Raw genomic sequence first — 22,475 nt, forward strand, 5'->3', positions numbered from 1 at the left:
TTGCAGGTATTCGCAGTAAACATGGAAATATGGTTTAAACCTGCGATAAAGCACGAGGAACGACATATATATAAAATCTTCCAAATCCGCACAGAAGCATCAAACTTCCGAAGCTCCTACCTCTTGAACCAGGACTCCAAATGCGACAAGTGAGCTGCTCAGACAATCAGGGCGATGAACTCTACGCATAGGCGGGAAGTTGTAAAATTGCCCAAATACCAGATTGCCACTGGACTGCACATAGGACCCACTATACGGGCCCACAAGATTAGATGAGTCATCAATCATGGAGCATGTCAAGACAAAAATGACAAATTATTGGAGCAAAGTTGACACCTTGCATGTAATTAATTAGATTAGGTGTTAATAGTGAAAAAAAAGGCAAGGTGTCACTTTGTTTTAATGTGGTGGATAAAAATAGAGTAAATGTGGTTTGATGTTTCACATGGGAGGAAATGAGATGTCTCTCAAATGAAGAAGAAAACAAAACAAGGGGGACACTCCATTTACTCCCTTGACTTATTTTCCTTACCTTGTATTATTTTAGTTCCTTAGTCATTCATATTATTTAGTTTTTTGTTTGGTAAGAAAGCTTGTAATAGTTTTAATAGAGGAAACTTTGGTTTTCTTCTAGGAAATAAATAAAAAGCAAGTGAGTTTAGTTAGTTTTTCTTCTTCTTCTTTCTCTCTCTTTTGTTCTTCTAGCTTGTAATTCATAATCCCAAGGATCATGAGCTAACTTCTCTTTTGGGGAGTTAATCCATCTCATATGAGGGAGAATATTTGTGGTTGGCTTGGTAGGTTGTTAGGAAGAACAACTAGACCTACATGCTATCCCAAAATGATAGTTGGTGTAGTGTCTAGTTAGGAATCAAAGTAATGGGCTCAGAGATAAGTCATTGCTTGGTTCCACTTGCTAGCATGTATGAACTCTTTAATGAGTCATACATGTTAGGGATCAAGTTTTCTTCCATTAGGGCTTGTCTATGAGTCTAGGAAGAATCAAATGAACCTGTTCAAATCAACAACTAAATGTTATTTTCACATGAGGAGGATTAGCTCTCCACCTTTTCTTTAGTAAATTGAATTTTGTATTAATTGCATGATTTCAAATCTTAATGTTTTTTCTTTAATGTTTGTATAGGAAAGAAACCTAGCAGTAGTAGTAAACTTACTCACTAGTTCCCTAAGAGTAACAACCAATTTGTAGTTGTCCTAGACTTTAGGCTGGTTCGAATCCTTATTCCAACTTTACGAAACGAAGATTGTGAGTAAGGAACTTTGAGTTCACTTTCGCATCAAATTAGAGAGTCAAATCTTTAAACGTAGTAAAAGTGTAATATCAGTAAGAAACCTAGTTTGTCTTATTTTTCCTAATTTGAGCCTCATAAAAGACATCAGGATCCATACTTCATTCCTTTCTCACCTAAAATATCGCTAATTCATCTTTTGGGCCATTCTAACTCTTTAAAACAGCTACAACATGATAGTTTGCATATGTTCTTTGATGGGTTACATAAGTTTCCTTTTATTCTTTTACATGATTGCTTCAAATTATATAACTTTATTTTGTTTGGGGGTCCATTTAGTATCATGTTTTTATGGCTAAACCCCGAACTCTTTCGACTATTAGTTTATAGTTGACCACGCATCATCTATTTTGTGCCACCCCAGTTTCTTGCTTGTTTGGGGGTGTGCACAGTCTAGGGGAATCTGACTTAAAACGACCCCACATTAAGTCTAGGGGAATCTAACTTAAAATGACCCCACATTAAGTCTAGGAGAATCTAACTTTAAAAGATCCACGTGTTTAAATAAATTTTCTAACTATGTTTTCAAAAATTTGTTTGGGGGTGGGGTGTTTGGTCTTTCCATTCTTGATCTCTCAACTTTACACCAACCCTTTCACTTTTACTTGCACTTTCACTTCATAGCAATTCTATTACACGGAGCACGCACGCCCCCTATTTTGCCTATACTCAGAGCGCGCACGCCTATTTTGCCTATACTCAGAGCGCGCACGCCCCCAAAACACTAGAATTCTTGCCACGCCAGAGCACGCTTGCGCCTTTCTATATGCTATCATAAGCGGGCCCGTGTCTTCACCTCAGCGCAACTCCAATTCTGTTTTTTTGTGTTCTTCCGCACTAACTTCCAGGAGTTTAGTAGTGTATTATGCTGGATAAGAGGTAAGTTTTACTTTTTGTTAGTGTTTGTTTATGTCCCAAGCAATTTAATTCTTGTTATCCCCATAACGGGTGGAACTCATATAGAGTTGCGTATGTTTTTCTTTACCTATATTAGTATGTTATAAATTTGTTTTGCAGGTGCTCTGAAATTTTCACGTGTTTCCATAGTATTTCCTACCCTTCTTATTTTAATACTTTGAGGACAAAGCATGTTCTTGTTTGGGGGTGGCATAGAAACATGTGTAAATTAAGGCACCTATTAGGATAATACATGTATAATATGCACTTGTTTTATAGTAAAAAATTAAAAAAATATATATATAAATATAAATAAAATGTTTATGCTATACACTTAGGAATATTGGTATTGTTTTTTTCTCTATGATGATAATAGTCTAGATATTTAACGTTAGCTCTTATATTAGAATAGTTTTTAAAAATTTAGGTTAATATGTAGGTAATAATTATTACATCTTTCTATAAATATATTACATGAGTATCTATAATTGTTTGGCAGTAAGTTTATGAAATCTATGCTAGAGTACTTATTCTACAAATCCTGTGAGAATATAGCCTAAAGCCTTATATGAGTGAAATATTTGATAAATGACACAAGGGAGAAGTAAATTCCAAATAGAGAAATCACACGTCCACTTGCTTGATCACTATATCATATCCTAAACGAGAATTTAGACCCTTTTTAGATTGATATAGCTAGAAATTGAAACCTTATGAAATTATTTTCCGCTAGTCGCCCTTCTGAGCCTTTCTTTAGCCTTTTCATAAACCACAAATCCTTTACCCTTTTATAAAAACAAAATAAAAATAAAAATCAGCCTATCCATTTTTGAATGAGTCTGAGAATAGAGATGAAATGAAGAATAGAAAAGAGAAAGACCTGTGAAACCAAGAATTTGTTAGTTGTTTCAAATAAGAAAAGAAAATTTCCATCCAAAGAAAAAATAAATAAAATAAAAAGTTAGAACTCCAAAAATAGAATCAAATGAGTCAAAAGCCAAAAGAAAAAGAAAAAAATGGCTAATGATGGAAACAAAGTGTAAAAGCAAAGTAAAGAACAAGGTTTTCTCTAGTTACATAATATGAAGATTTTATCATCTCAGACTTGTCCGTTTTGAATATCTATTTCCTTCATTCTTAAACCATCACCTAATCCTCGTAACACCTAATAAAGACTTCTAGCTCAATTAGGAATAGGTTAGTGTGATAGTAAGTGGCAGATATGCTTGATCGACTTCGGCTTCCTTGTGTGTCTTTGAGATTGTAAGTTAAAGTGTGCCCACTACACACTAGCGAAACTTGAGTGGAAATATCAGAGTGTTTTTGTCTTGGCATATATGTGAGGACCTACTTAAGGACGCAGGACACTATTCCAAAGTTTTAGAAACAAATCTGTTATTGTATTTCATAGCATAGTTCATTATATATATGTTTATCCATAGATGATTAATTATTTTGGATGTATTAGCTTAGATTTCGACTTGATTATTCTGTATTCATTGCTAGTGAGATGTATAGATATCTGAGAATAAAGTAGGAAACATTAATTTTATTTCTTAATCGTTGTAGTATAGATGAAGTTTGTGAGTACCTTCTCTGGAAAACTCTCATGAGGCTATAACTTGTCCACTAGGGAATTCCTAGTGATTTAAGGCCTTATTGTATATGGTCAATGCAATCGCACTCAGCAAAATGAGATTAGTTAGAACTCCATTTTTGGTCACTTATTTTAATTTCTTATATTTACTTGAGGACAAGCAAAATGCTGTTTGGCGGTGGTTTGATTAGAGCCCAAAAATGTAGTTTTAACCCCTTAATAATATTACATTTAGACCAATTATGTATATAATAAATAAGAGTTAGTATTGTTTACGTGCTTTTGTGTATTTCAGGTCTTGGAGTCAAATATGTGAAGAAATATGTCACTTTTGCAAGAGAAAGGAGCAAAGGTTGGTTGCTAAGGAGAAAAAGACTTTTTAAAGCCCAGTCAAAGTTGAAAAGTCAAAGTCAACACGGGTAAAAATAGAGCAGAAAAGTCAACAAAACTTCCGCAAGCCGTATCTTTGGACTTAGACCTCGGAATTGGGCCTATTATATGTCTAAACGACAGACTCGGAAAGGGATTTCTAATAGTCTAGGCCTTGACCCAATCAGAGGAGCAGAAGTGGAAGAAAAATATATTTCAATAATTTCCAACAGATAAACCCTTTTTATACTTAAGTAATTAGGTTTTGGGCTTGATTTCATAGCCCAAAACATAACTCTAATGCCCATACACGAAATTGTAAACCTAACTTTCTCCTATATAAAGTGGTTTAAAGCTAAACAAAATTTGGCTACTCCCCTGTTTAGTTTAGTTGTAAATTAGGGTTCTCTCTCTCTCCCTTTTTAGTTTAAGTTAGGTTTAGTTAATTAGTTTAATTTGTAGCCTCCATTAGAACCTTTTAATAAAAGCTTTAGTTTATTCAATTCAAGTATCTTTAATAAAGTAGTTATTCATGATGTCTTCTTCTATATATTATTATATTTGATAGCCTCATGATTCTTAGCTAAACCTCCATTAGAGGGGTTTGATGAAGCTTTGATGAATACTTGATATGTTAGTTAGAATTATTGCTTTTTAAGAGTTTCACTCTAGTAGGTTAGTTGATTCGCCATGAGAATAGGTTGAACTTCCTCACATGTTAATTATTATTAGGTAAAGATTGTCATGAATGATTAGGGATCAAATACTTAATCGTTATTGGTTAGGATTGCAATAATCTACACTAGCATATTAGGAATCAATCAAAGTGGAATCAAATCCCCCTAATTCCTTCTCTATTCTTCTCCATATTTTATTCAAGTCATATTCAATTGCTTAGTTAAACTATTATAAGTTAAATTCATATAATTAGTTTCATAGTATAAATTCACATATATAAATATTGCTTTCATTATTGTTTCTTTGTGTTTGATTAATTGGATTCTATTTATGTGTTGGTAGTTTAGGAGCGGAATATTTTCGTACTCTATATATTGCATGAATATAAACGTGAGAGTAGGAAATAAATAATTGATACTGTAAGAATAAAGTTAGAAAAATCTAGTAGAGTTTTTACGGTTTATCACCTAGATCTTCATAAATTTTCTCAATGCCATTTTCTAAATGTGTTGAGTCTAATACATGCTCTTAAGTTTCTTCTGACAGAGTTTTCTCATTTATGGGTGATGATGTGTTAAGGCATGTGAGGGAAACTGTGACTTTAGGCAGATAGTCATCGTTAAGATATGGAATTCACATGATAGTCAGGTGGATGGTGATGGGATTTTAATTGGTCAGAAGTTTTAGGCTGGGCTTTAGCAATTGGCTTTGTTTTAGTAACACCTTGTTTCTCTTGTTGGATGGGTTCTGGACTGATGGGAAGAATATTAGTCTCAGGTGTGGAATCTTTTGAATCAATTTGGAGAAAACATAAGGTAGTTGCTATTTGGTAAGTTAATATTGTTTGCTTGGGCATTTCCTGGTAGAGTTGGTCTGTGATGGATGGTGGTGTGGAATATGAATTTGATATGGATGGTGATGTGAATGGTAATGAGTTTTGGGTGAAACCGTACTCTGACTGATCATATGGATAGATGAATGGTGGTTGACTATTTGTGATGGAACTCCATGAATTGTCGGCATGACTAGAAAACTCTTGAGTGTATGGGTTACTAGGGAAGTTTGAAAATTGAGGTTCATAATCATAAGGATTTCCCATAGTAGACTCAAATTCGGTATATAATGGACAATGGGATAACCAGTGATAGGGACTACCGCAAAAAGAACAAGGTTCTGGGTTTGCATTGTAATTCCATGATGGTTGTGATGCATATTGATAAGACATGAACACTCAATCAATGATGATGCACAAACAATAGAAATTTATTTTGTTTTTTTGGATTTTTGAAAACTTTGCTTTGGTCTATAATTTACTATGCCCTGTTCAAAGGAACAATTGGGCGCGAGACTAGGATGGCTCTACTACACATCTCAGAAGAGTAGGCAGTCACTTCACCAAGTGGTGTGCTACCAAAAATCTCACGCACGATGAATCTGGAGGAGGGGAGTGAGGAAGGTAGTTGGTCCACCGGAATCTGGTAACTGATTACTCTAAATCCTCATAGCTAATTTTTTGTCTTTTTCTGGAGGAGCGTGCCTACTTGGGCTCTAGTTAATTGATTTTAATTAATTTTTTTGGTCTAGAGCTTTCAAGAATCAAGCAACGTCCTATTTACCTACATTGGGCAATGACTTCCGAATGGTTGTTATGGCTCAGGTTCAGCACTTCAGCCTTATGCATGAATATAAATTGCAGTGCAGAAAGTAAAATTTTAAACGATCACGTAAGCATGCTTGAACACACAAGTATCCTCTTACTTGGGCTTCGAGGAGGTTTATAATTTACCTCTCAATCTGTGCTTACACGCTACTTGAGAAGAAGACGACATTGGTTGATGCTTGATCTGAGAATCAGGCCCAACTTTTCGAGCTTTATCCTGTTTTAAGTTACAATAAAAGCCCACTTAAAAAGCCCACAAGTCGGGTTTTTGACAATTTATATAATTTTGATTTCAAGGGCTCAAACTTAAAACTAAACTAAGATTACACTAATCTAATTAACTAGTTTTAGATTAGTCACCTAGATTAACTAGAGTCAAATGGACTTAGAGTGTTGATTACCAAGTTGATCCATAGTGTGTGAGCTATGATCCACAACTTGCCTCACACAGTTGAACTTCCCAAGGCAATTAAAACTCAAATCCTTTGGTAAGTATTAAAGTTAAACCAAGTTTAACTCTTGTTCATCATAAGAAATCAATCAAAACCCAAGTTTTTTTTTTTTTTTTACTAACTATTACAAACAAGTTCCACTATTTTCTCCTACTCTATTACAAAACCCGGGCTCAGAGTACAACTATGTGTCACAAATGAACTGGACCTCGAAAAAATCTCACGCACTTCTGTGGAGGTGAACCAGCGGTCGCGTTCGGTCTTTGCCGCGGCGTCATCATCGGCCGGCGCGTCGGTGGACGGCGGCCGTCTTTCACCTCTTAGATTAGCTCCTCTCCACCTGTGTTGTCCCGCAACCTGATTTGCAAAAGTATCTTAGTACAGAGAAACAATAAAAATAAAATGACAAAAAATAGAAAATAGAAAATAGAAATGGAGAGGTGAGAATGATGCTCCCTTCTTAGATTCTCAACCAATCACTCTCACTCCTTTAATCCATGACAGCGGTGCCATTTGAAGCTTTAGTATTGGTGGAAGTATACTTCAAAAGAGTTTAGAAGTTGAGGTTTATCCTAAATTATTTAGAGTTTGAATGAGAGAGATAGAAGAAGAAAGGTAGACTCTTGAATCTTAGAATGGTTCTAAGCTAATGAACTTGAAAGCTTTGATTGTAGATTAAAATGACTTGAAAACATGAAATAAAGATTGATTAAAATATTGAAATGAAGATTAATTAAAACATTGAAATGAAACAAGCAAACAAGATGAAGATTGAAACAAAGAACAATAACAAGTTGATTGAAATAAAGGAAATGAAATAACAAATTGATTGAAATAAAGAAAATTAAATAACAAGAAATTAAAAACAAGACAAGAAAATAAACAAACCAAATGGTTTGGATCTTAAGACAATGGATGAGTTCTCTCTCCTTTGCTTGTTTATATACCTCTACTTTTGCCATTTATATATTTGCCCTCATCCATTCTAAACAAGACACCTCACCCTTTTCACTTTTGCTTTATGGGTGCCTTTTTTTATCAAGATAGGATGAGGGATAAGTCTTCATAATTTGAAATAAGGGCTTCCATATTTGGTCTTCTGATTTGAGTCCTTTGACTGCTGACTTTGACCCATTAATTTTGACTTTTTCAGCACTTTTCCACAGTAGCTACTGGTCTTCATAATAAGCGTGATTAAGGCTCTTTTTGGTGCTAAGACCCAACTTTTATGATAAGTGGTATGAAATACTCCTTAACCTGAAAAAGCCAGTAAAAGTTATGAGTTGTCGTTTCGTTAAGCGTAAGAGAGACTATAATGCGGCAAAATACGGGTAATAAAATGCACATTTGGGAGCTGATCAGCACCCCTAAGGGCATCTCCAATAAGGGGTATAGTCTTACACCTCCACATAGACTCGACACAAGCACCATTAGGATTTTACACCTCCCAATTAACTTTAGTATATGGTATGCTGATTTACACGCTAAGGCTTCTCCAATGGAGAAATTTTAAGAATTTGTAATTTGATATAGGGAGTTATTTGGAATGAACGTGTGAGATATCTACCAGCTAGTACGTCACTTATTATCTCATTCAAAATTGAAGCTACGACTAATTTACTGAGAACGGAAAGCTAAACCCAAGCAAAGTCAACATTTTCGGTTGTTTAGCTAATTAGCTTGCCCCTTGATCAACCTCATTGAATGCAAGAGAGGTTTGTTGAATAGTCGTAGCTTCCGAGGTTGCGTTTCATTCCAACAGCAGTAGAATCAGCATTTGATGCGGTCAGAGTTGCTCGCATGCTATATATGTTGCTGAGAACTGAGGAAGAGGGAGGACGAGCACTTAAAGTTGGTTCAAGATTCGTGATTCCTAAATCACGATAAAATTTGATCGTCAAAACCAATAGTGAAATTGTTTCGTCCCTTGCTGAGAGTTAGGGTTCAAGATGCAAGTTTTAGGATAACATTCAGCGTTGAAACCAACCAAAATTTCAATACGATAATCAATGATCCAAAAGCAAAATGCATTATTAGCTTTAATAGGGCTTTCTCTGTAAATTTTCTTCCTCTTTTAATTAGCTTTTTTAAATATATACTTCAATTAAAAGATCAAGAAATCAAATTAACCCAACCAATGTTAAGGAACATTTAATTGATGAGGGAACCGAACCAAACAAATTATTTGGTGTCAAGAAAAAAGAAAAGGGGAAAAAGAAGAGAGTTTAGTCTATAGTAAGCGGCCCACACGTTAGTTCATCCAATGCCCGTGTATTTTATTAGCAGTTTGTATCACATATGGGGATTCCCCTTTTCCCTAGCTTATTAGTTACGGTTTTCACCTCCCATTAGAAGAGGTTTTCTTAGAATGGATCAATGGAGTGTAAATTTCTCAACTTTAACACCCCCCCCCCAAACAAACATGGGAGATGCTCTAATTGGTGCTCAAGTATCTCAGAGCATTTTTAATGGTGAGACCAAATGAATACCAAACACTAAATTCTTAAAAATTTGGTAAAAACCATCTTCAGTGGTAAGACCAATTAAAAAAAATACCAAACCAAACACCAAATCGGCTCCCCCCCCCCAAACAAACATGGGAGATGCTCTAATTGGTGCTCAAGTATCTCAGAGCATTTTTAATGGTGAGACCAAATGAATACCAAACACTAAATTCTTAAAAATTTGGGAAAAACCATCTTCAGTGGTAAGACCAATTAAAAAAAACACCAAACCAAACACCAAATCGGCTTCAATTTGGTGTTTGCTTTGGTGTTGCATCAAATGTACGTTGCGCGCGGTTTACCCAACACCACGTGGGCTTTTACTAAATTATGGGCTTCTACGGTGCGGTTTTCTGAAAGCAGCGTGGACTTTATGTTTAGGCCCACGTGGTTTTAATAAAAGCACGCAGTCTATTGAAAACAGCGTGCTTTGATTGAAAAAATAGTCTAAAAACAGCTATATTTCTTATTCTTGCACTATAACTTCATGCACTCCAAACTCTCTACTCTCACAAACTCTCAACTAAACCACAAATCCACAATGGCTAATGATCAAAGATCCAAGTTTAGAGGGGATTCGTGGATACTTGAAGAAGATGTTGTTCTCACCAATAGTTGGCTACAAGTTGGTCAAGATGGTATAGTAGGAAATTAACAAAAGTCAAACGAATTTTGGAGTAGGATTCTAAATTCATTTCACACAAATCTCGGAACAATGACCGAACGCAACTTCATGGGCATGAAACACCGATGGTTTACCATTCAATCCAATATCAATAAGTTTCACGCTATTTTAACTAAGATTCAAGCATCTCCTCTAAGTGGCTATAGTGAAACTGACATTGTAAGTATCATTTACTTTATATTTGTTTTTTTTATTCACAATTATATTTTTCAATTCTAATTTAGTTTTTTGTTAATTAGTAGGTTGAGGAAGCAATAAAAGCCTATGTGATACAAAATGTGGTTTGGAAGTGGATGCAATGTTATAATATAATGAAAGACTCACCCAAATAGAGGAGACTACAATTGGGAAATGAAATACGACCTAAGAAAAAGTTGAAATCAAACAATGGGGAAAAAGGTTCATCAACTCCAATATCAAGTGCGACAATCAATCATTGGATTATGATCCACATCATGTTGATGGGTTTGTGGATATGCCAATTGGAAAGAAAGAAGAAAAGAGAAGAAAGCAAAAAGTGAAAGAAGAAGGTGATTCTATAGTAGAGCAATCCGCTAAGAAACTTGATGTTTTTCTTGTGGATCTTTCTAAAACCCCAAAAGAAGCCAATAAATTGGAAACTCAAAGACAACAGAAGAAACATGAGCTCGAATGCGAGAAGCTCAAAATCCAAAGAGATAAACTTCAATTGAAGAAAGATGCACTTCGAGTTCGAGAGGATGAAAATGATAGTAAAATACTAGGAATGAAATTAGATGGATTACCCGAAGATGAGCGTGAATTCCTACAACTCAAAAATGCGGAAATTATACAAAAAATGAATAATCGAATTCATGGCATTTGTGCTAGCAGTGTAAGTAGAGTAAGGGGATATTTTGGTGATGATGATGAGTTCTAAATGATTAACTTTCTATTTATGTATTTCAATTTAGCACGTACTTTAATTTGAGTTTGTATTTTGATTTTATTTAGAATGTACTTTAATTGAAGTTTTCCTTTAATTTAAGTTAGTTAATTAATTATTTTTGTATGTACCTTAATATAAAATTGATACACAAACATCAGTCTTTATTGATAATAATAATAACGGGATACAACATGGGAATTTAAAAAGGCACACAAGATAAATAAATATAAAACATGGATAACACAAATACATAATACACAAACACATAGAAAATGATAAATAAAACAAAGTCTAAATGAAGCAGAATCAACGTCGACCACGCCTACTCCACAAATGCTGGACCAAGTCATTCTTCAACCTATCATGAACAACTAATGAACGAACTCGATTAACGCTAGTTGTCCAACGAGACAAAACAAAGTGGCGTTCATATTCAATTGCCCCTTCTCTACTTGGATGTTCATAATCAGGAAGATACTGCGGTATATCGACATCACGATGTTCTTCCACAATCATATTATGTAAAATAATGCAAGCCCTCATCACCATAACCATGGTCTCCAAATACCATAACCTACACGAATTTGCTAAAATAGCCCAATGCGACTGCAATATACCAAATGTCCGCTCAATGTCTTTTCTAACAGCTTCTTGCTTTTTTGCAAAATATTTGTCTTGTCCAACAGTTAGCTTAGAAATTGTCTGAATTAAGGTGGCATAATGGGGATAAATACTGTCAGCCAAGTAATATCCCATATCATAATGGTGGCCATTTACAGTGTAGTTACAAGGAACATGTAGCTTCATCATTGACTATATCATCAAATATTGGTGACCAGTCAAACACATTCATATCATATCATTGTGAGAACCTACCATTCTAAAAAAAGCATGCCAAATCCATGTGTCATGAGAAGCTACCGCCTCCAGAATCACTGTTGGTTTATGCACATAGCCAGTATGAGACCCTTGCCATCTTCAATTCTTCCAACGCCAGTGTATGCAATCAATGCTTCCTAGTATTCCAAGTCATCCACGTTCCTCTGACTCTTCAAGCAAGTGCTGAATATCTCCAGCATTTGGTTTGCACAAGTATTGATCCCCAAAAATTCTAATAATTCCATCACAGAAATGCCGCATGCTTTTATGAACAGTTGACTCAGCAATATATAACATGTCATCTGTTAGATCAGCTGGAGAACCATAAGCAAACATTCGTAAACCAACAATTACTTTGATTTTTGGGTGAATACCAAACTTACCCACAACATCAATTTTTTGTTGAAAATATGGTACATTATGTTGAAGATTATAAAAGATACGAAGGAACAATGACTGACCCATGCGAAATCAACTTCGAAAGTCATGGTCGGGGAATATAGGATTTGCGCAAAAGTAGTCAGCATTTAAACACGCCAATGTTGCCTCATACTGAAGATATGATGCTTGTATTTTTTTTCCTTTCTTCGAACTACCATGTGGTTTATAAGAAGACTCTGCTTCTTGCTGACCCAATGCGATGTTGGACCAAAGGTAGAGCAGTAGCCACCAGTTTTGAATAATGCCTAATTGCAGTGTTATCATCTGAAGAGCTCGATGAATCAGAAGAAGAAAAAGATGAAGAAGATGAAAACTTAGAAGAGTATTCGTACATGTTCTCCATGGTTTTAGAAGAGATTGTAGAAGAGAATGTGCGTATGTAAAAGAGAGTGTTCACTGAGATATATAGAATGGTGGAGTGAATGTGGTTGGTTGAAGTTGTGGATATAAATGAAATTAAAATGTGGTTGTAAGTGAATGTGGTTGGTTGGAGTTATGGATATAAATGAGTATAAGTTAATGTGGTTGGTCGGAGTTGTGGATATAAATGAGTGTAACTGAATATGGTTGGTTGGAGTTGTGGATACAAATGAGTGTAAAAAAGTAACAAGTGATAAGTGAATGTGAGTCTCCTCTGTGATAAGTGATAAGTGATAAGTGATAAGTGAATGCGAGTGTAAAAAATGAGTGGAATGTAACAAATGAGTGTAAAATGTTCACACCACATTCTTAAAAAAAATTTGGCAGAGTCTCCTCTATATTTTTGACATTCTCATATACACAAATCCTGTCATAACCTGAAACAAACATTTCTCATGCTACATATTCTCAAAAGTTACAAAACTAACATACATCTCATGTTACATATTCTTATGCATTACAAACCAACATCATCTCTGAGCTCTCTTCTTACGCCTCTTACCAGTCGATGACTCTCCTCTGCCCACTTGGAGGCTCTGAACCTACCTCTCTAAGATATCAACCTAAGTAGTAAGATCTTATTTGTTTGCACGAAGGTTAACTACTTCAACCTGAAGTTTCTCATATGCCTGATGTTGTCGAGTGTACATCTGCTGAGTCTCCTCATATGCACGTTGAGATTGCTGATATGTTTGAGAATATGTGTCCTCTCTCTCTTGGCTGTAGTGATATATGCCAGTCCTCATCCCATCAAGCATACGAAGATTGTACTCGTATTTTTGCCGCAATACATCCTAAAAATCCAAAAATATACAATGTGAGTATATATTTTATTAATAGAGCAGATAAATAAAACCACTACGATAAATAAAACAACTAAACTCACCAGGGTGAATTGATCAATTTGTTGCTCGAACTCATATACACGAGTATCTGGCACCTCCAAAATGGGAATGTAAGTAGGCTCCCCATTAGGTCCATACACGGCATACATCATCGGATCATTGGTAGACACAGGAGCTAGATGATATGTATTAAGAGGTTGTGGGTTGTAAACAGGCTGTGGCAGGTGAGGAATAGGTAGCTCACGTCTCATCCCATGTAGGCCCACAAACTCAAAGTTGTTACCCTGACCAATAGGGGGCAACAATGGACTCATAGAAACACGCTGCCACCATCTAAAATACTGATCAGCGGTTTGCTCAACAACAAACTGAACGCATCTGGCCAAGGACCACCACTAGCATGTACTTCATGAACTTTTGCTGAACTCCACGACTCAGCATCACTAACATCTAGTAGGGGAGAACATAGAACTCCAAAATGTCCAGTCAACTGTCTCCAACATCTCTCGCCACAGTAGCAAATTTTACAGTCACGTGCGGCAAAAACAACTCTGTGATGTGACAAAATACAAGCATGCCGCACAGCTGGATCGCTAAAGGCAGTAGACGATCGCTAAGGTCTTCACTCAATAGATGACAACGATTAATATCAATCTGACCACGAGCCATACACACATTACTTTTAATCTTTCCTCTGTTACGAGTCAAGTGAGGCCCTGATCAACTTGCAAATCTAGGGCGAGTGTCAACAATCATGTCTATGTTAGGACAAAGACAACAGAAGTACTTGTAAAACCAAACCTCCAAAAGTCCTGTGAATCCTACAATCTTGGGATTTTTACTTTTAAATGTCTGTGAAGATTTGTTTAATGCAGCTATCAATATCGCATATACTAAACTACAAAGGTCATAATCTCTCATACGATGCAAATCAGACACATAATCATAATACTCAAGTTGTACAGTAGAATGATCATTTGGAAACAGAACATGACCAATGAAAAACATAAAAAAAGAGCCTTGACATATATATCAGCACTCTCACTACCGGGTAGAATGGTTAAAGCTAAATCTGCTCGTGTATGAGCATCCAAGAGAGGATCCATGTATGCAGTCTTAATGTGAGAAAGCTTATTCCCAGAAGAATCATACGCATCCAGAGGCAAAAGAGGAAAGCATTTCATCATCTGCGGAATGTTCTCGTAGTTTGTACTAAAAGGCATCGGTTGGCATATACCAATACTCAACCCAGAAATCATGGTAAAGTCTAGTGGTGTAAACCTCAACTCCGCACAAGGAAAACGAAATATATATGAGTTGTATTCCATCATTTTTCTACTAAAGCAATCACTACTGCTCAATCAACCCTTTCATAATCTATATCTACCAAGGGACCCAAAGGTGTCTACAAAATATTATCTCTAATATTTACAAACTCATCCAAGTTCTTAAGAAGGTTCCACCGCTCTCTTACACCATGTAAAGCTGATCTAACCAAGTAGTCTACTACTTTCTGGTGTTATAAAAAAAAATAATGCATATACGATAAACTATTAATTTAAACCTAAATATTTAAATTAATACGTAATATTCAAAATATTTAATCCAAACTAATTATTTACCTGAGAATTAGTCACTACACTCGACACGTGTTTTGGATCATGTGTAGAAAACACTACTTGCATATCCACCATTTCATTCGTATGAAATTGCCAATCGAAGTCGTGCATTTGGTAGTCAACGACATATGGATGTAAATCAGTCGGCTCTGCTTTCTCGTTTTCTTCTCCTTCATTGTTTTCTTCTTCCTCTACATCATCTTTTTGTATGTCATTGCCAATATCATTTGTGTAATGCCAATATTTATCATCACCGTTAAAAGGTTCAAAATCATTAGGATCCATAGAAAAATTTCAAGAGTTTTGGTAGTATATATATATATTTTTGCTAAGGAGAGGAGTTTAATTTTAGAGAAGAATGTGAGAAATGAGGAAAACCGCGCGGTTTTGGTAGCTTATAAGGTGATAGCACGCGATGTATCAAACACCGCGCGGTTTATCGAACACCGCATGGGTTTGGGCTTGTACTTTGGTTTTATATGGCACAGTGTTTTGAAAGCCGCGTGGGCTTTTTCGCACGGTGTATCCAAGCAGCGGGATTTGATATCGAATCTTTGATGTCTGGGGTGAAGATGTTTGGTGTTTATTTGCTCAAAATATTTAGTGTTTTTCAAGTCTCACCATTAAAGATGCTCTCACAAATTGAAAACTATCCGGTTTAACTTTTGCTAAATTCTCGGGTAAGCCCCGGAGGTAGGTGTCCATCAAAGGGCTAAAACTGTAACTTCACGTAAGTAGTAGTATTTTACGCATCTTTTCATTTCTTCGTTGTACATAGAATTTTAAAAGCTACGATATGCATTATACATGTCGGAAAAAACGAGTTGGGAGTCATTATATTTCTATTTTGATCATCAATTCTTGAAATAACTAATGACAATATGATCCCCGAATCAACAAATAGATTTTGTACATCTCACAAACACCCATCATACAAAGTTTTCTTTTCTTTTTTATGAGAGCACCCATCATACAAATCTATCATTTCCTTTCCATCCTGCTTTTTAGTTAGACAATTACATGCATTTGTTTGATCGCCCTTTAATGTTAGTTGGCTTTAAGGCCCTGGCCAACAGAGAAGACATTTTAAGGAGTACTGCAGTTTAAACCTGTGAAGGGGCCTTCACGAGAGATTCGGGCTTGGACAGGGACTTGAAGACACAAAACCACGCACATATCTTATCGGCTCATGAGCTCATCTACTTCAATTCATACTTTCCTCCTTTCCCACGAAAAACATCTCTTGCACTATCCTAATCAGTAACCACTCTTAACCTTTTCTTATATCTTCCTTCCGTTTTTTCCATGTCAGCTTACAAAAAATATCCTAAGATGAAACATCTCACTTTTCTTGTCTAACCTTTGTAACAATTTAGTATTGTGTAGATTGTAGATGATTAATTTCTTTTTATCATATGTTCAATGGCTCAATTTTACATTTTCTTATCGTTTTTTTCGTTTTTGTAGCAACACTATTTTTCTCAACTCGCAAAACTTGGTCGGATGGGAACCTCGGGTCCGAAGACTAGGGACCCATGATAGTTTAGACGCCGGGGGCTCCACAAACTCCCATAGACCTATATATGGTCCGCATCACATCCCAAGCAAACTCAAACCTGAGAGTCTGGGACCACTTGGTTACACACTACTTGCATAAGTTAAGCGGTCCATGGTTAGGTAATGGTATAACAATGCAAATATGTTTACTCTTAGCCATATATGGTTGTATAAAACTATTAAATATATTGAATTTGTTCGTGGGATATAAGATCTAGTTTTACTTACATCCCAACTATACAAATCAACATATTTACCGAAACCAAAACAGGTCAAACAAAGTGTAAGAAGATGTGAATAGACAATCAACTTAATGAAAACACATATGAAACACACATATCCTTTATTTAATTAGCAATGAACTCAAACTAACTTTTTTTATCAACCTCCATATGTACTGATCAACTCTTAGAACCCAACTTTTCCTTTCTTATTTTTTTCCTAAGTCATATACCTCATATATAGCCTTCACACCTTACTAATTCAATTCACACACACTTCTATTACTAAGCATACTCTAATTACCAAAACCAACATAGTTTCTAATTAATAAACTTGCTAGATTCAATTTAGAACTCTAGTAGTAAACTTCCTAATCTCAATTTAGAACTCCAACATAGGAGAATTGGGATGCGAATTTGAATTTGAGTTTCAATTTGAATATTCTCTATAGCTTTCACGAAATCACGACCATTTATAAAGAGTGGTTGCCTTTATACAGGGCCGGTTTTCAACTTTGATGGGCCCTAGGTGAGTTTTTTTAATGGGGGCTATATTTTTTTTTCTATACGATCTTTTACACAAATGGTTGTTAGGCCCAATGTTTAAGTGGTCTGTTGCAATTATTGGACTGGACTGGACTAAATCTATTTGTAGTCTAGTGGGTATTAGGTTAGATGGGGGCCCAAATTTTGACCAAACAACTGGGGGCCCTAGGCGGCTACCTAGTTGGCCTGACCCCAGAGCTGGCTCTGCCTTTATAGAGAAAGAGGTGATACCTTGAATCTAGGGTTGATATAATTGAACTTATATACTTAGCTAAAGCAAGAATAATTATAGTAGCAAAAATGCTCTAGTCAAGTCAGAACTTCTCCTACCCAAAACAATCCGGACCTAAACAAATTCACGTGACTTCTCTTTTCTTAATTATCTCTCTCCCCTCTCTCCACTTTATTATTTTGTACCGACCCCACAAACTCTCTCTCCACTCTTACTCATATTTTCCCTCACGCTCTCTCTTCTCTCTTTCTTTGATTTGTTCTCCAACTAACCCCACACCCTCTCTCTCCAATTTTACTTATCACACACTCTCTCCTCCAATAGTATTTTCTCCCAACTTTTTGCTGCGACTCCCCAACTCCCGACCCCACCATTCAGGGCGGATCTAGGGGGCGGGGGTGTGCTGCAACACACCCAAGTTTTATGTCGAAAAAAAAATACTAGTTATAATAGTATACATAATTCCCCCAAAAACATATTTGTAATGTATGTTAGTTGTAGAAGCCCTCTTGAGTGGCAATCCTGGATATTTGTGGTGTATGTTAGTTGTAACAACCCCCTTTGAGTGGCAATTGATAAGAGCTCAAAACTGTAGTTTTAACCCTTTAACAATAATATTTTTAGACCAATTATGCGAGTAATAAATAAAAGTTAATGCTAATTACGTTCTTTTATGCATTTCAGGCATTGAAGTCAATTATGTGCATAAATATGTCACTTTGGCGATATAAAAGAGCAAGGGTTGGTTGCTAATAAGTTCTGTGATTAAAAGCCAAGATGGGCAGAAACAACACACAAAAGTCAATAGAACTTTCGAAGATCGTATTTTTGGACTCAGGCCTCAGAATTGGGCGTACCTTATGTCAAAACAACCGGCTCGGAAAGAGCTTTCCAATGGTCCAAATCTTGACCCAATAAGAGAAGCAGAAGTGGACAACATGGACCCTCAGCCCATGCACGAAAATGTGGATCTGGTCTCCTCCATTTCCACACACAAGACTTAGCTCTTAAGTATCAATTAGTTTAGGTTAGAAGGTAGCCATTAGAATAGCCATTAAAAAGCTTAGTTCTATATCTAGTTTTTGGATTTAATTAATTAGTTTCCATTCCATTAATTAGTTTCATTCCTTGTTTTAGATTAGTTATTTGAATCATTGAATATCATTCATTAGATAAATAAAATAGTTAGTTCTTGTTAAATTCGATCTTGTTATTTAATGATTGTTTAGATTAATTTCGATTATTGTTATTTAATAATTTCCTAGTTGTTAATTTAGATTTCAATTATTGTTTAGTTAAATTTAATAAAGTTAGAATTTTTATATTATGTCTTATTCAATTTCATTTGGAAATGATAGTTTGATGAATCGAGGCTAAACCTCTATTAGAGGGGTTTGATGAAGCCTTGATGAAAACTTGGTTTTGTTAGCTTAGAATCGTTGTAAGAGTTTATTCCACTCTAGAAGGTCGTTGATTCGCCATGAGAATGGGTGGACGTCCTCACATGCTAGTTATGAATTGGTAGAGATGTCATGTATAATTAGGGATTAGAACGACCAATTCTTACCATAAGAATGTAAGAATTGGATTACAACAATCTATGCTAGTTTCTTAAGTTGGATTCAAGGTGCACTACACCAGAAAAGGTGTTTACCAACAATTATATCCGTTACTTATATTTTTACTAACGGTTATATCCGTTAGCTCTGGGGCGTTACTGTCACTTAGGCAAAAATTACTAACGGATATATCCGTTACTTAAATTAATTATAGTAACAGTTATATCCGTTACTATAAATATTTGTAACGGATAGTAAACTGTTGATTATCCTTTAAAATTGGTCATTTGTAACAGATACAAGTGTTACTAAAGTTTGGCACGTTTCAGCCACTAACGTTTTAAATATTTGGTTTGTCACGGAAATAACCGTTAGTAATGGATGTGTGACATACAATTAGTCGATTTTAATGTAACGGATATATCCGTTACTAAAATTTAGTCCAGAATAATAAAAAAAATTAAATTCCGGGGCAAATCAAAAAAATTCCACCCTGCACATACCTCTACCATAACTCACTATTACATCTCACACTACTAAAAAAAGGACATATTATGACGTATGTTTTTTATCTATCTTGACGGGTTTGTTGAAAACCGTCAAGATGGGTGTCTCAGTAATATTTTTATGACGGTTGTTGCAATATTATGACTTGTATGACACAAGCGTCAAGAAATTTTGATGATTTTATGACGGTTTTGACAACATTATGTCGTGTATAGCACAAGCATCAAGAAATTATGATAAATTTATGACGGTTTCCTAAAACAATCAATTTAGCAATTTAATAAAACGGCGTCCCACCATTGAGAACTTAACTAAAAAAAACATGAGAAGAGTAACTCAACTCAAGTGAAACGTCAAGACTCAAGAGTAATCAAAATATCAAAACTCGCACTAGGCTAACGCTAAACTGAAGCCGTCAGAAAGAGCAAATCGTTTTTCATGGTCTCTGGAAAAATGACCGAATAAATTTCAAGGAAACAAAAGAAATGTTGAAATTTGAAACACCCAAACTCTCCCTTTAACCTCTTCCGAACCTCCTTCCTGATAAGCCCTCCAGTTTCATCTCTTCTTTTCTCGAAACCCCAGCTAGTGCTTCTAAAATCGTCAGGATATATATTCTCGAAAATCTAGTTTCTCTAGTTGCTCGACTAAATAAACTATGCTATCACTTCTTCAAAACCCCAATTTTCAGATTCGTCCTCAAATGCCTTTATCTCCTCTTTCATTAGATATCCTTAAATCTTCCCTCTTGAAATCTAATTGGTGAAGAAGATATTATCGACTGTGCCACATTTTTTGTATTGATTATCTCCAACCAACCAATATCCTACTATTGGTATTGACTATTGAGTAAAAGGTGCCTCTTTTATCAATTCTCTGATTCAATTTGTTTTTAGGTTCTTTTGCAATCTTTTCTAGATGCTTGTTGAATTTCGTTTTTTGATATTTTTTAATTGGGAACTTAGTAATTTTTGTTTGATTGTAGAAAAATGGTTCATTTGAAGCGATTAATTTGTTGCTTGGGAAATCAAGAAAATCAAATTTAGTAATGCGTAGATTCTTCTTATTTATGCTTCTATGGTCTAGTACTCATCTTCTTCGCGGATTTCAATCCTCAACAAACTAGAGAAGAAAAGTTTGACTAGTGCAGAGAACAGAGGACATATAAACTTTCTTTTCTCCTTTTCCTTGTGTCCTTTCTTGATAAATTGAGGCTCTTTACGATTTTTCATCGTTTCAATGTTGTTTGTATTGGTAATCTTTTTAAATTTAAGGAAAATCATTTCAATGGTTGTTAAGACACTTATTTCTTCTATCCGGGTCAATTTGAAAAGTCCTTGTTCACCTCAGTGTCATCTTGTTCGGATATATTTATATATATCTCAGAACATGAAGCTTTGCACAATGTTGATGGAGCAAGCTAATAGATCATGTGTTAGAATTTGATGGCGGTGACATTGTATGGAAATGATTAACCTTGTCCTACAGGACTAGTTAGCACCAATTGAATCATAGGTTTAAATGGTACGATGTACTAGATGCTAATGTTTAACTGTTAGTTGAATCATAGGTTTAAATGGTACGCTGTACTAGATGCTAATGTTTAACTGTTTGTTAGGTATGTTGCTCAATAAAGTTTTAACTTGGTATTGGTTATGTGCATAGATATTAGCTGTTCAACTACCTATAGTAAAAACTGTAGATTGTATGCATCAATGCATGTATTCTGTTGATATGGTGAGTGTTGTATTATTATTGTCATGATTAACAGTTAGTGGGCATTAGCTGCAATTGGAATTTGCTAGCATTGTATGACTTGGAGCTTAGTAGGCCTTGTCCTTAGTGTCTTCATTTCATACAGTCATACACTCATCTTAAAAATGCAAGGGTTACTCTAGGTGGATCCATTAGTTATTCTATATATTTTAATCCATTACTCCTTTGTTCTATTGGTACACTCAGTACCGTACCTTTCACAAGATAGCCGACATTCAATAGTTAAAGGAGGTAGGTTCACAAGTTGTTACTTTTCTTTTTTTGGCCTGATGAAAATTATTTCGAACTTCTCTTCTTAAGCTTTTACCTACTCTGAGCTTGCGAGGACACCAAAGTTAGGAATCATTTTTTCTTTTAAAAAAGGTGAATATCTCTGACAAATAAACTAATTTTTTTTTTTTTTTAAAAAAAATTCATACAATTGACAAGTGGGTTCCTTGCTTTTCTATACAACCAAGCTGAGTTCTTTGAACTTTTTTACTAAACCATTTGAAACTATAGCAGGGGACGAGGTGATGTTGAGAAAAAAGATGTTTATGGGGTCCATATATGCATTGGTATGTTATGGTTCTCTCTCTTTGCATTGTTTTCAGTTTTATATGTACGCAAATGTTAATAATATAAACTGCAACTTAGATGGTCTTTGGAATTCTTGCAGGTTTGTGGGCATTGAGTTCACTTGTTACTTAGAGCACATCCTTTGCTATTTGGTGGCGTAAGAATGTGATAATATCGCGCGATCTCCAGTTTGTAGAGTGAAAAGATATATCTGGGATAGATGAATAGTCAGGACCATAGCACACCGATCAATTTG

General features: G+C 35.4%; 1 protein-coding gene and 1 long non-coding RNA gene across 2 annotated transcripts; one reads left to right on the top strand and one right to left on the bottom strand.

Annotated features, from left to right (window-relative positions):
- Nucleotides 1-11,365: 11,365 nt before the first annotated feature.
- LOC147489530 (uncharacterized) lies at nucleotides 11,366-11,866 on the bottom strand. Its single transcript, XM_086574671.1, has one exon. It carries the CDS (start codon nucleotides 11,864-11,866, stop codon nucleotides 11,366-11,368), a length of 501 nt encoding a protein of 166 aa, XP_086430797.1.
- An 8,385-nt stretch (nucleotides 11,867-20,251) lies between these two features.
- On the top strand, nucleotides 20,252-22,475 carry LOC147489531 (uncharacterized). The gene is made up of 3 exons (XR_015202382.1): nucleotides 20,252-20,741; nucleotides 20,871-20,930; nucleotides 22,320-22,475. It is a non-coding gene; the product is annotated as an uncharacterized LOC147489531 (long non-coding RNA).

This window comes from Coptis chinensis, chromosome 7, assembly GCF_015680905.1.
Source record: "Coptis chinensis isolate HL-2020 chromosome 7, ASM1568090v1, whole genome shotgun sequence".
Classification (NCBI taxonomy): Eukaryota; Viridiplantae; Streptophyta; class Magnoliopsida; order Ranunculales; family Ranunculaceae; genus Coptis; species Coptis chinensis.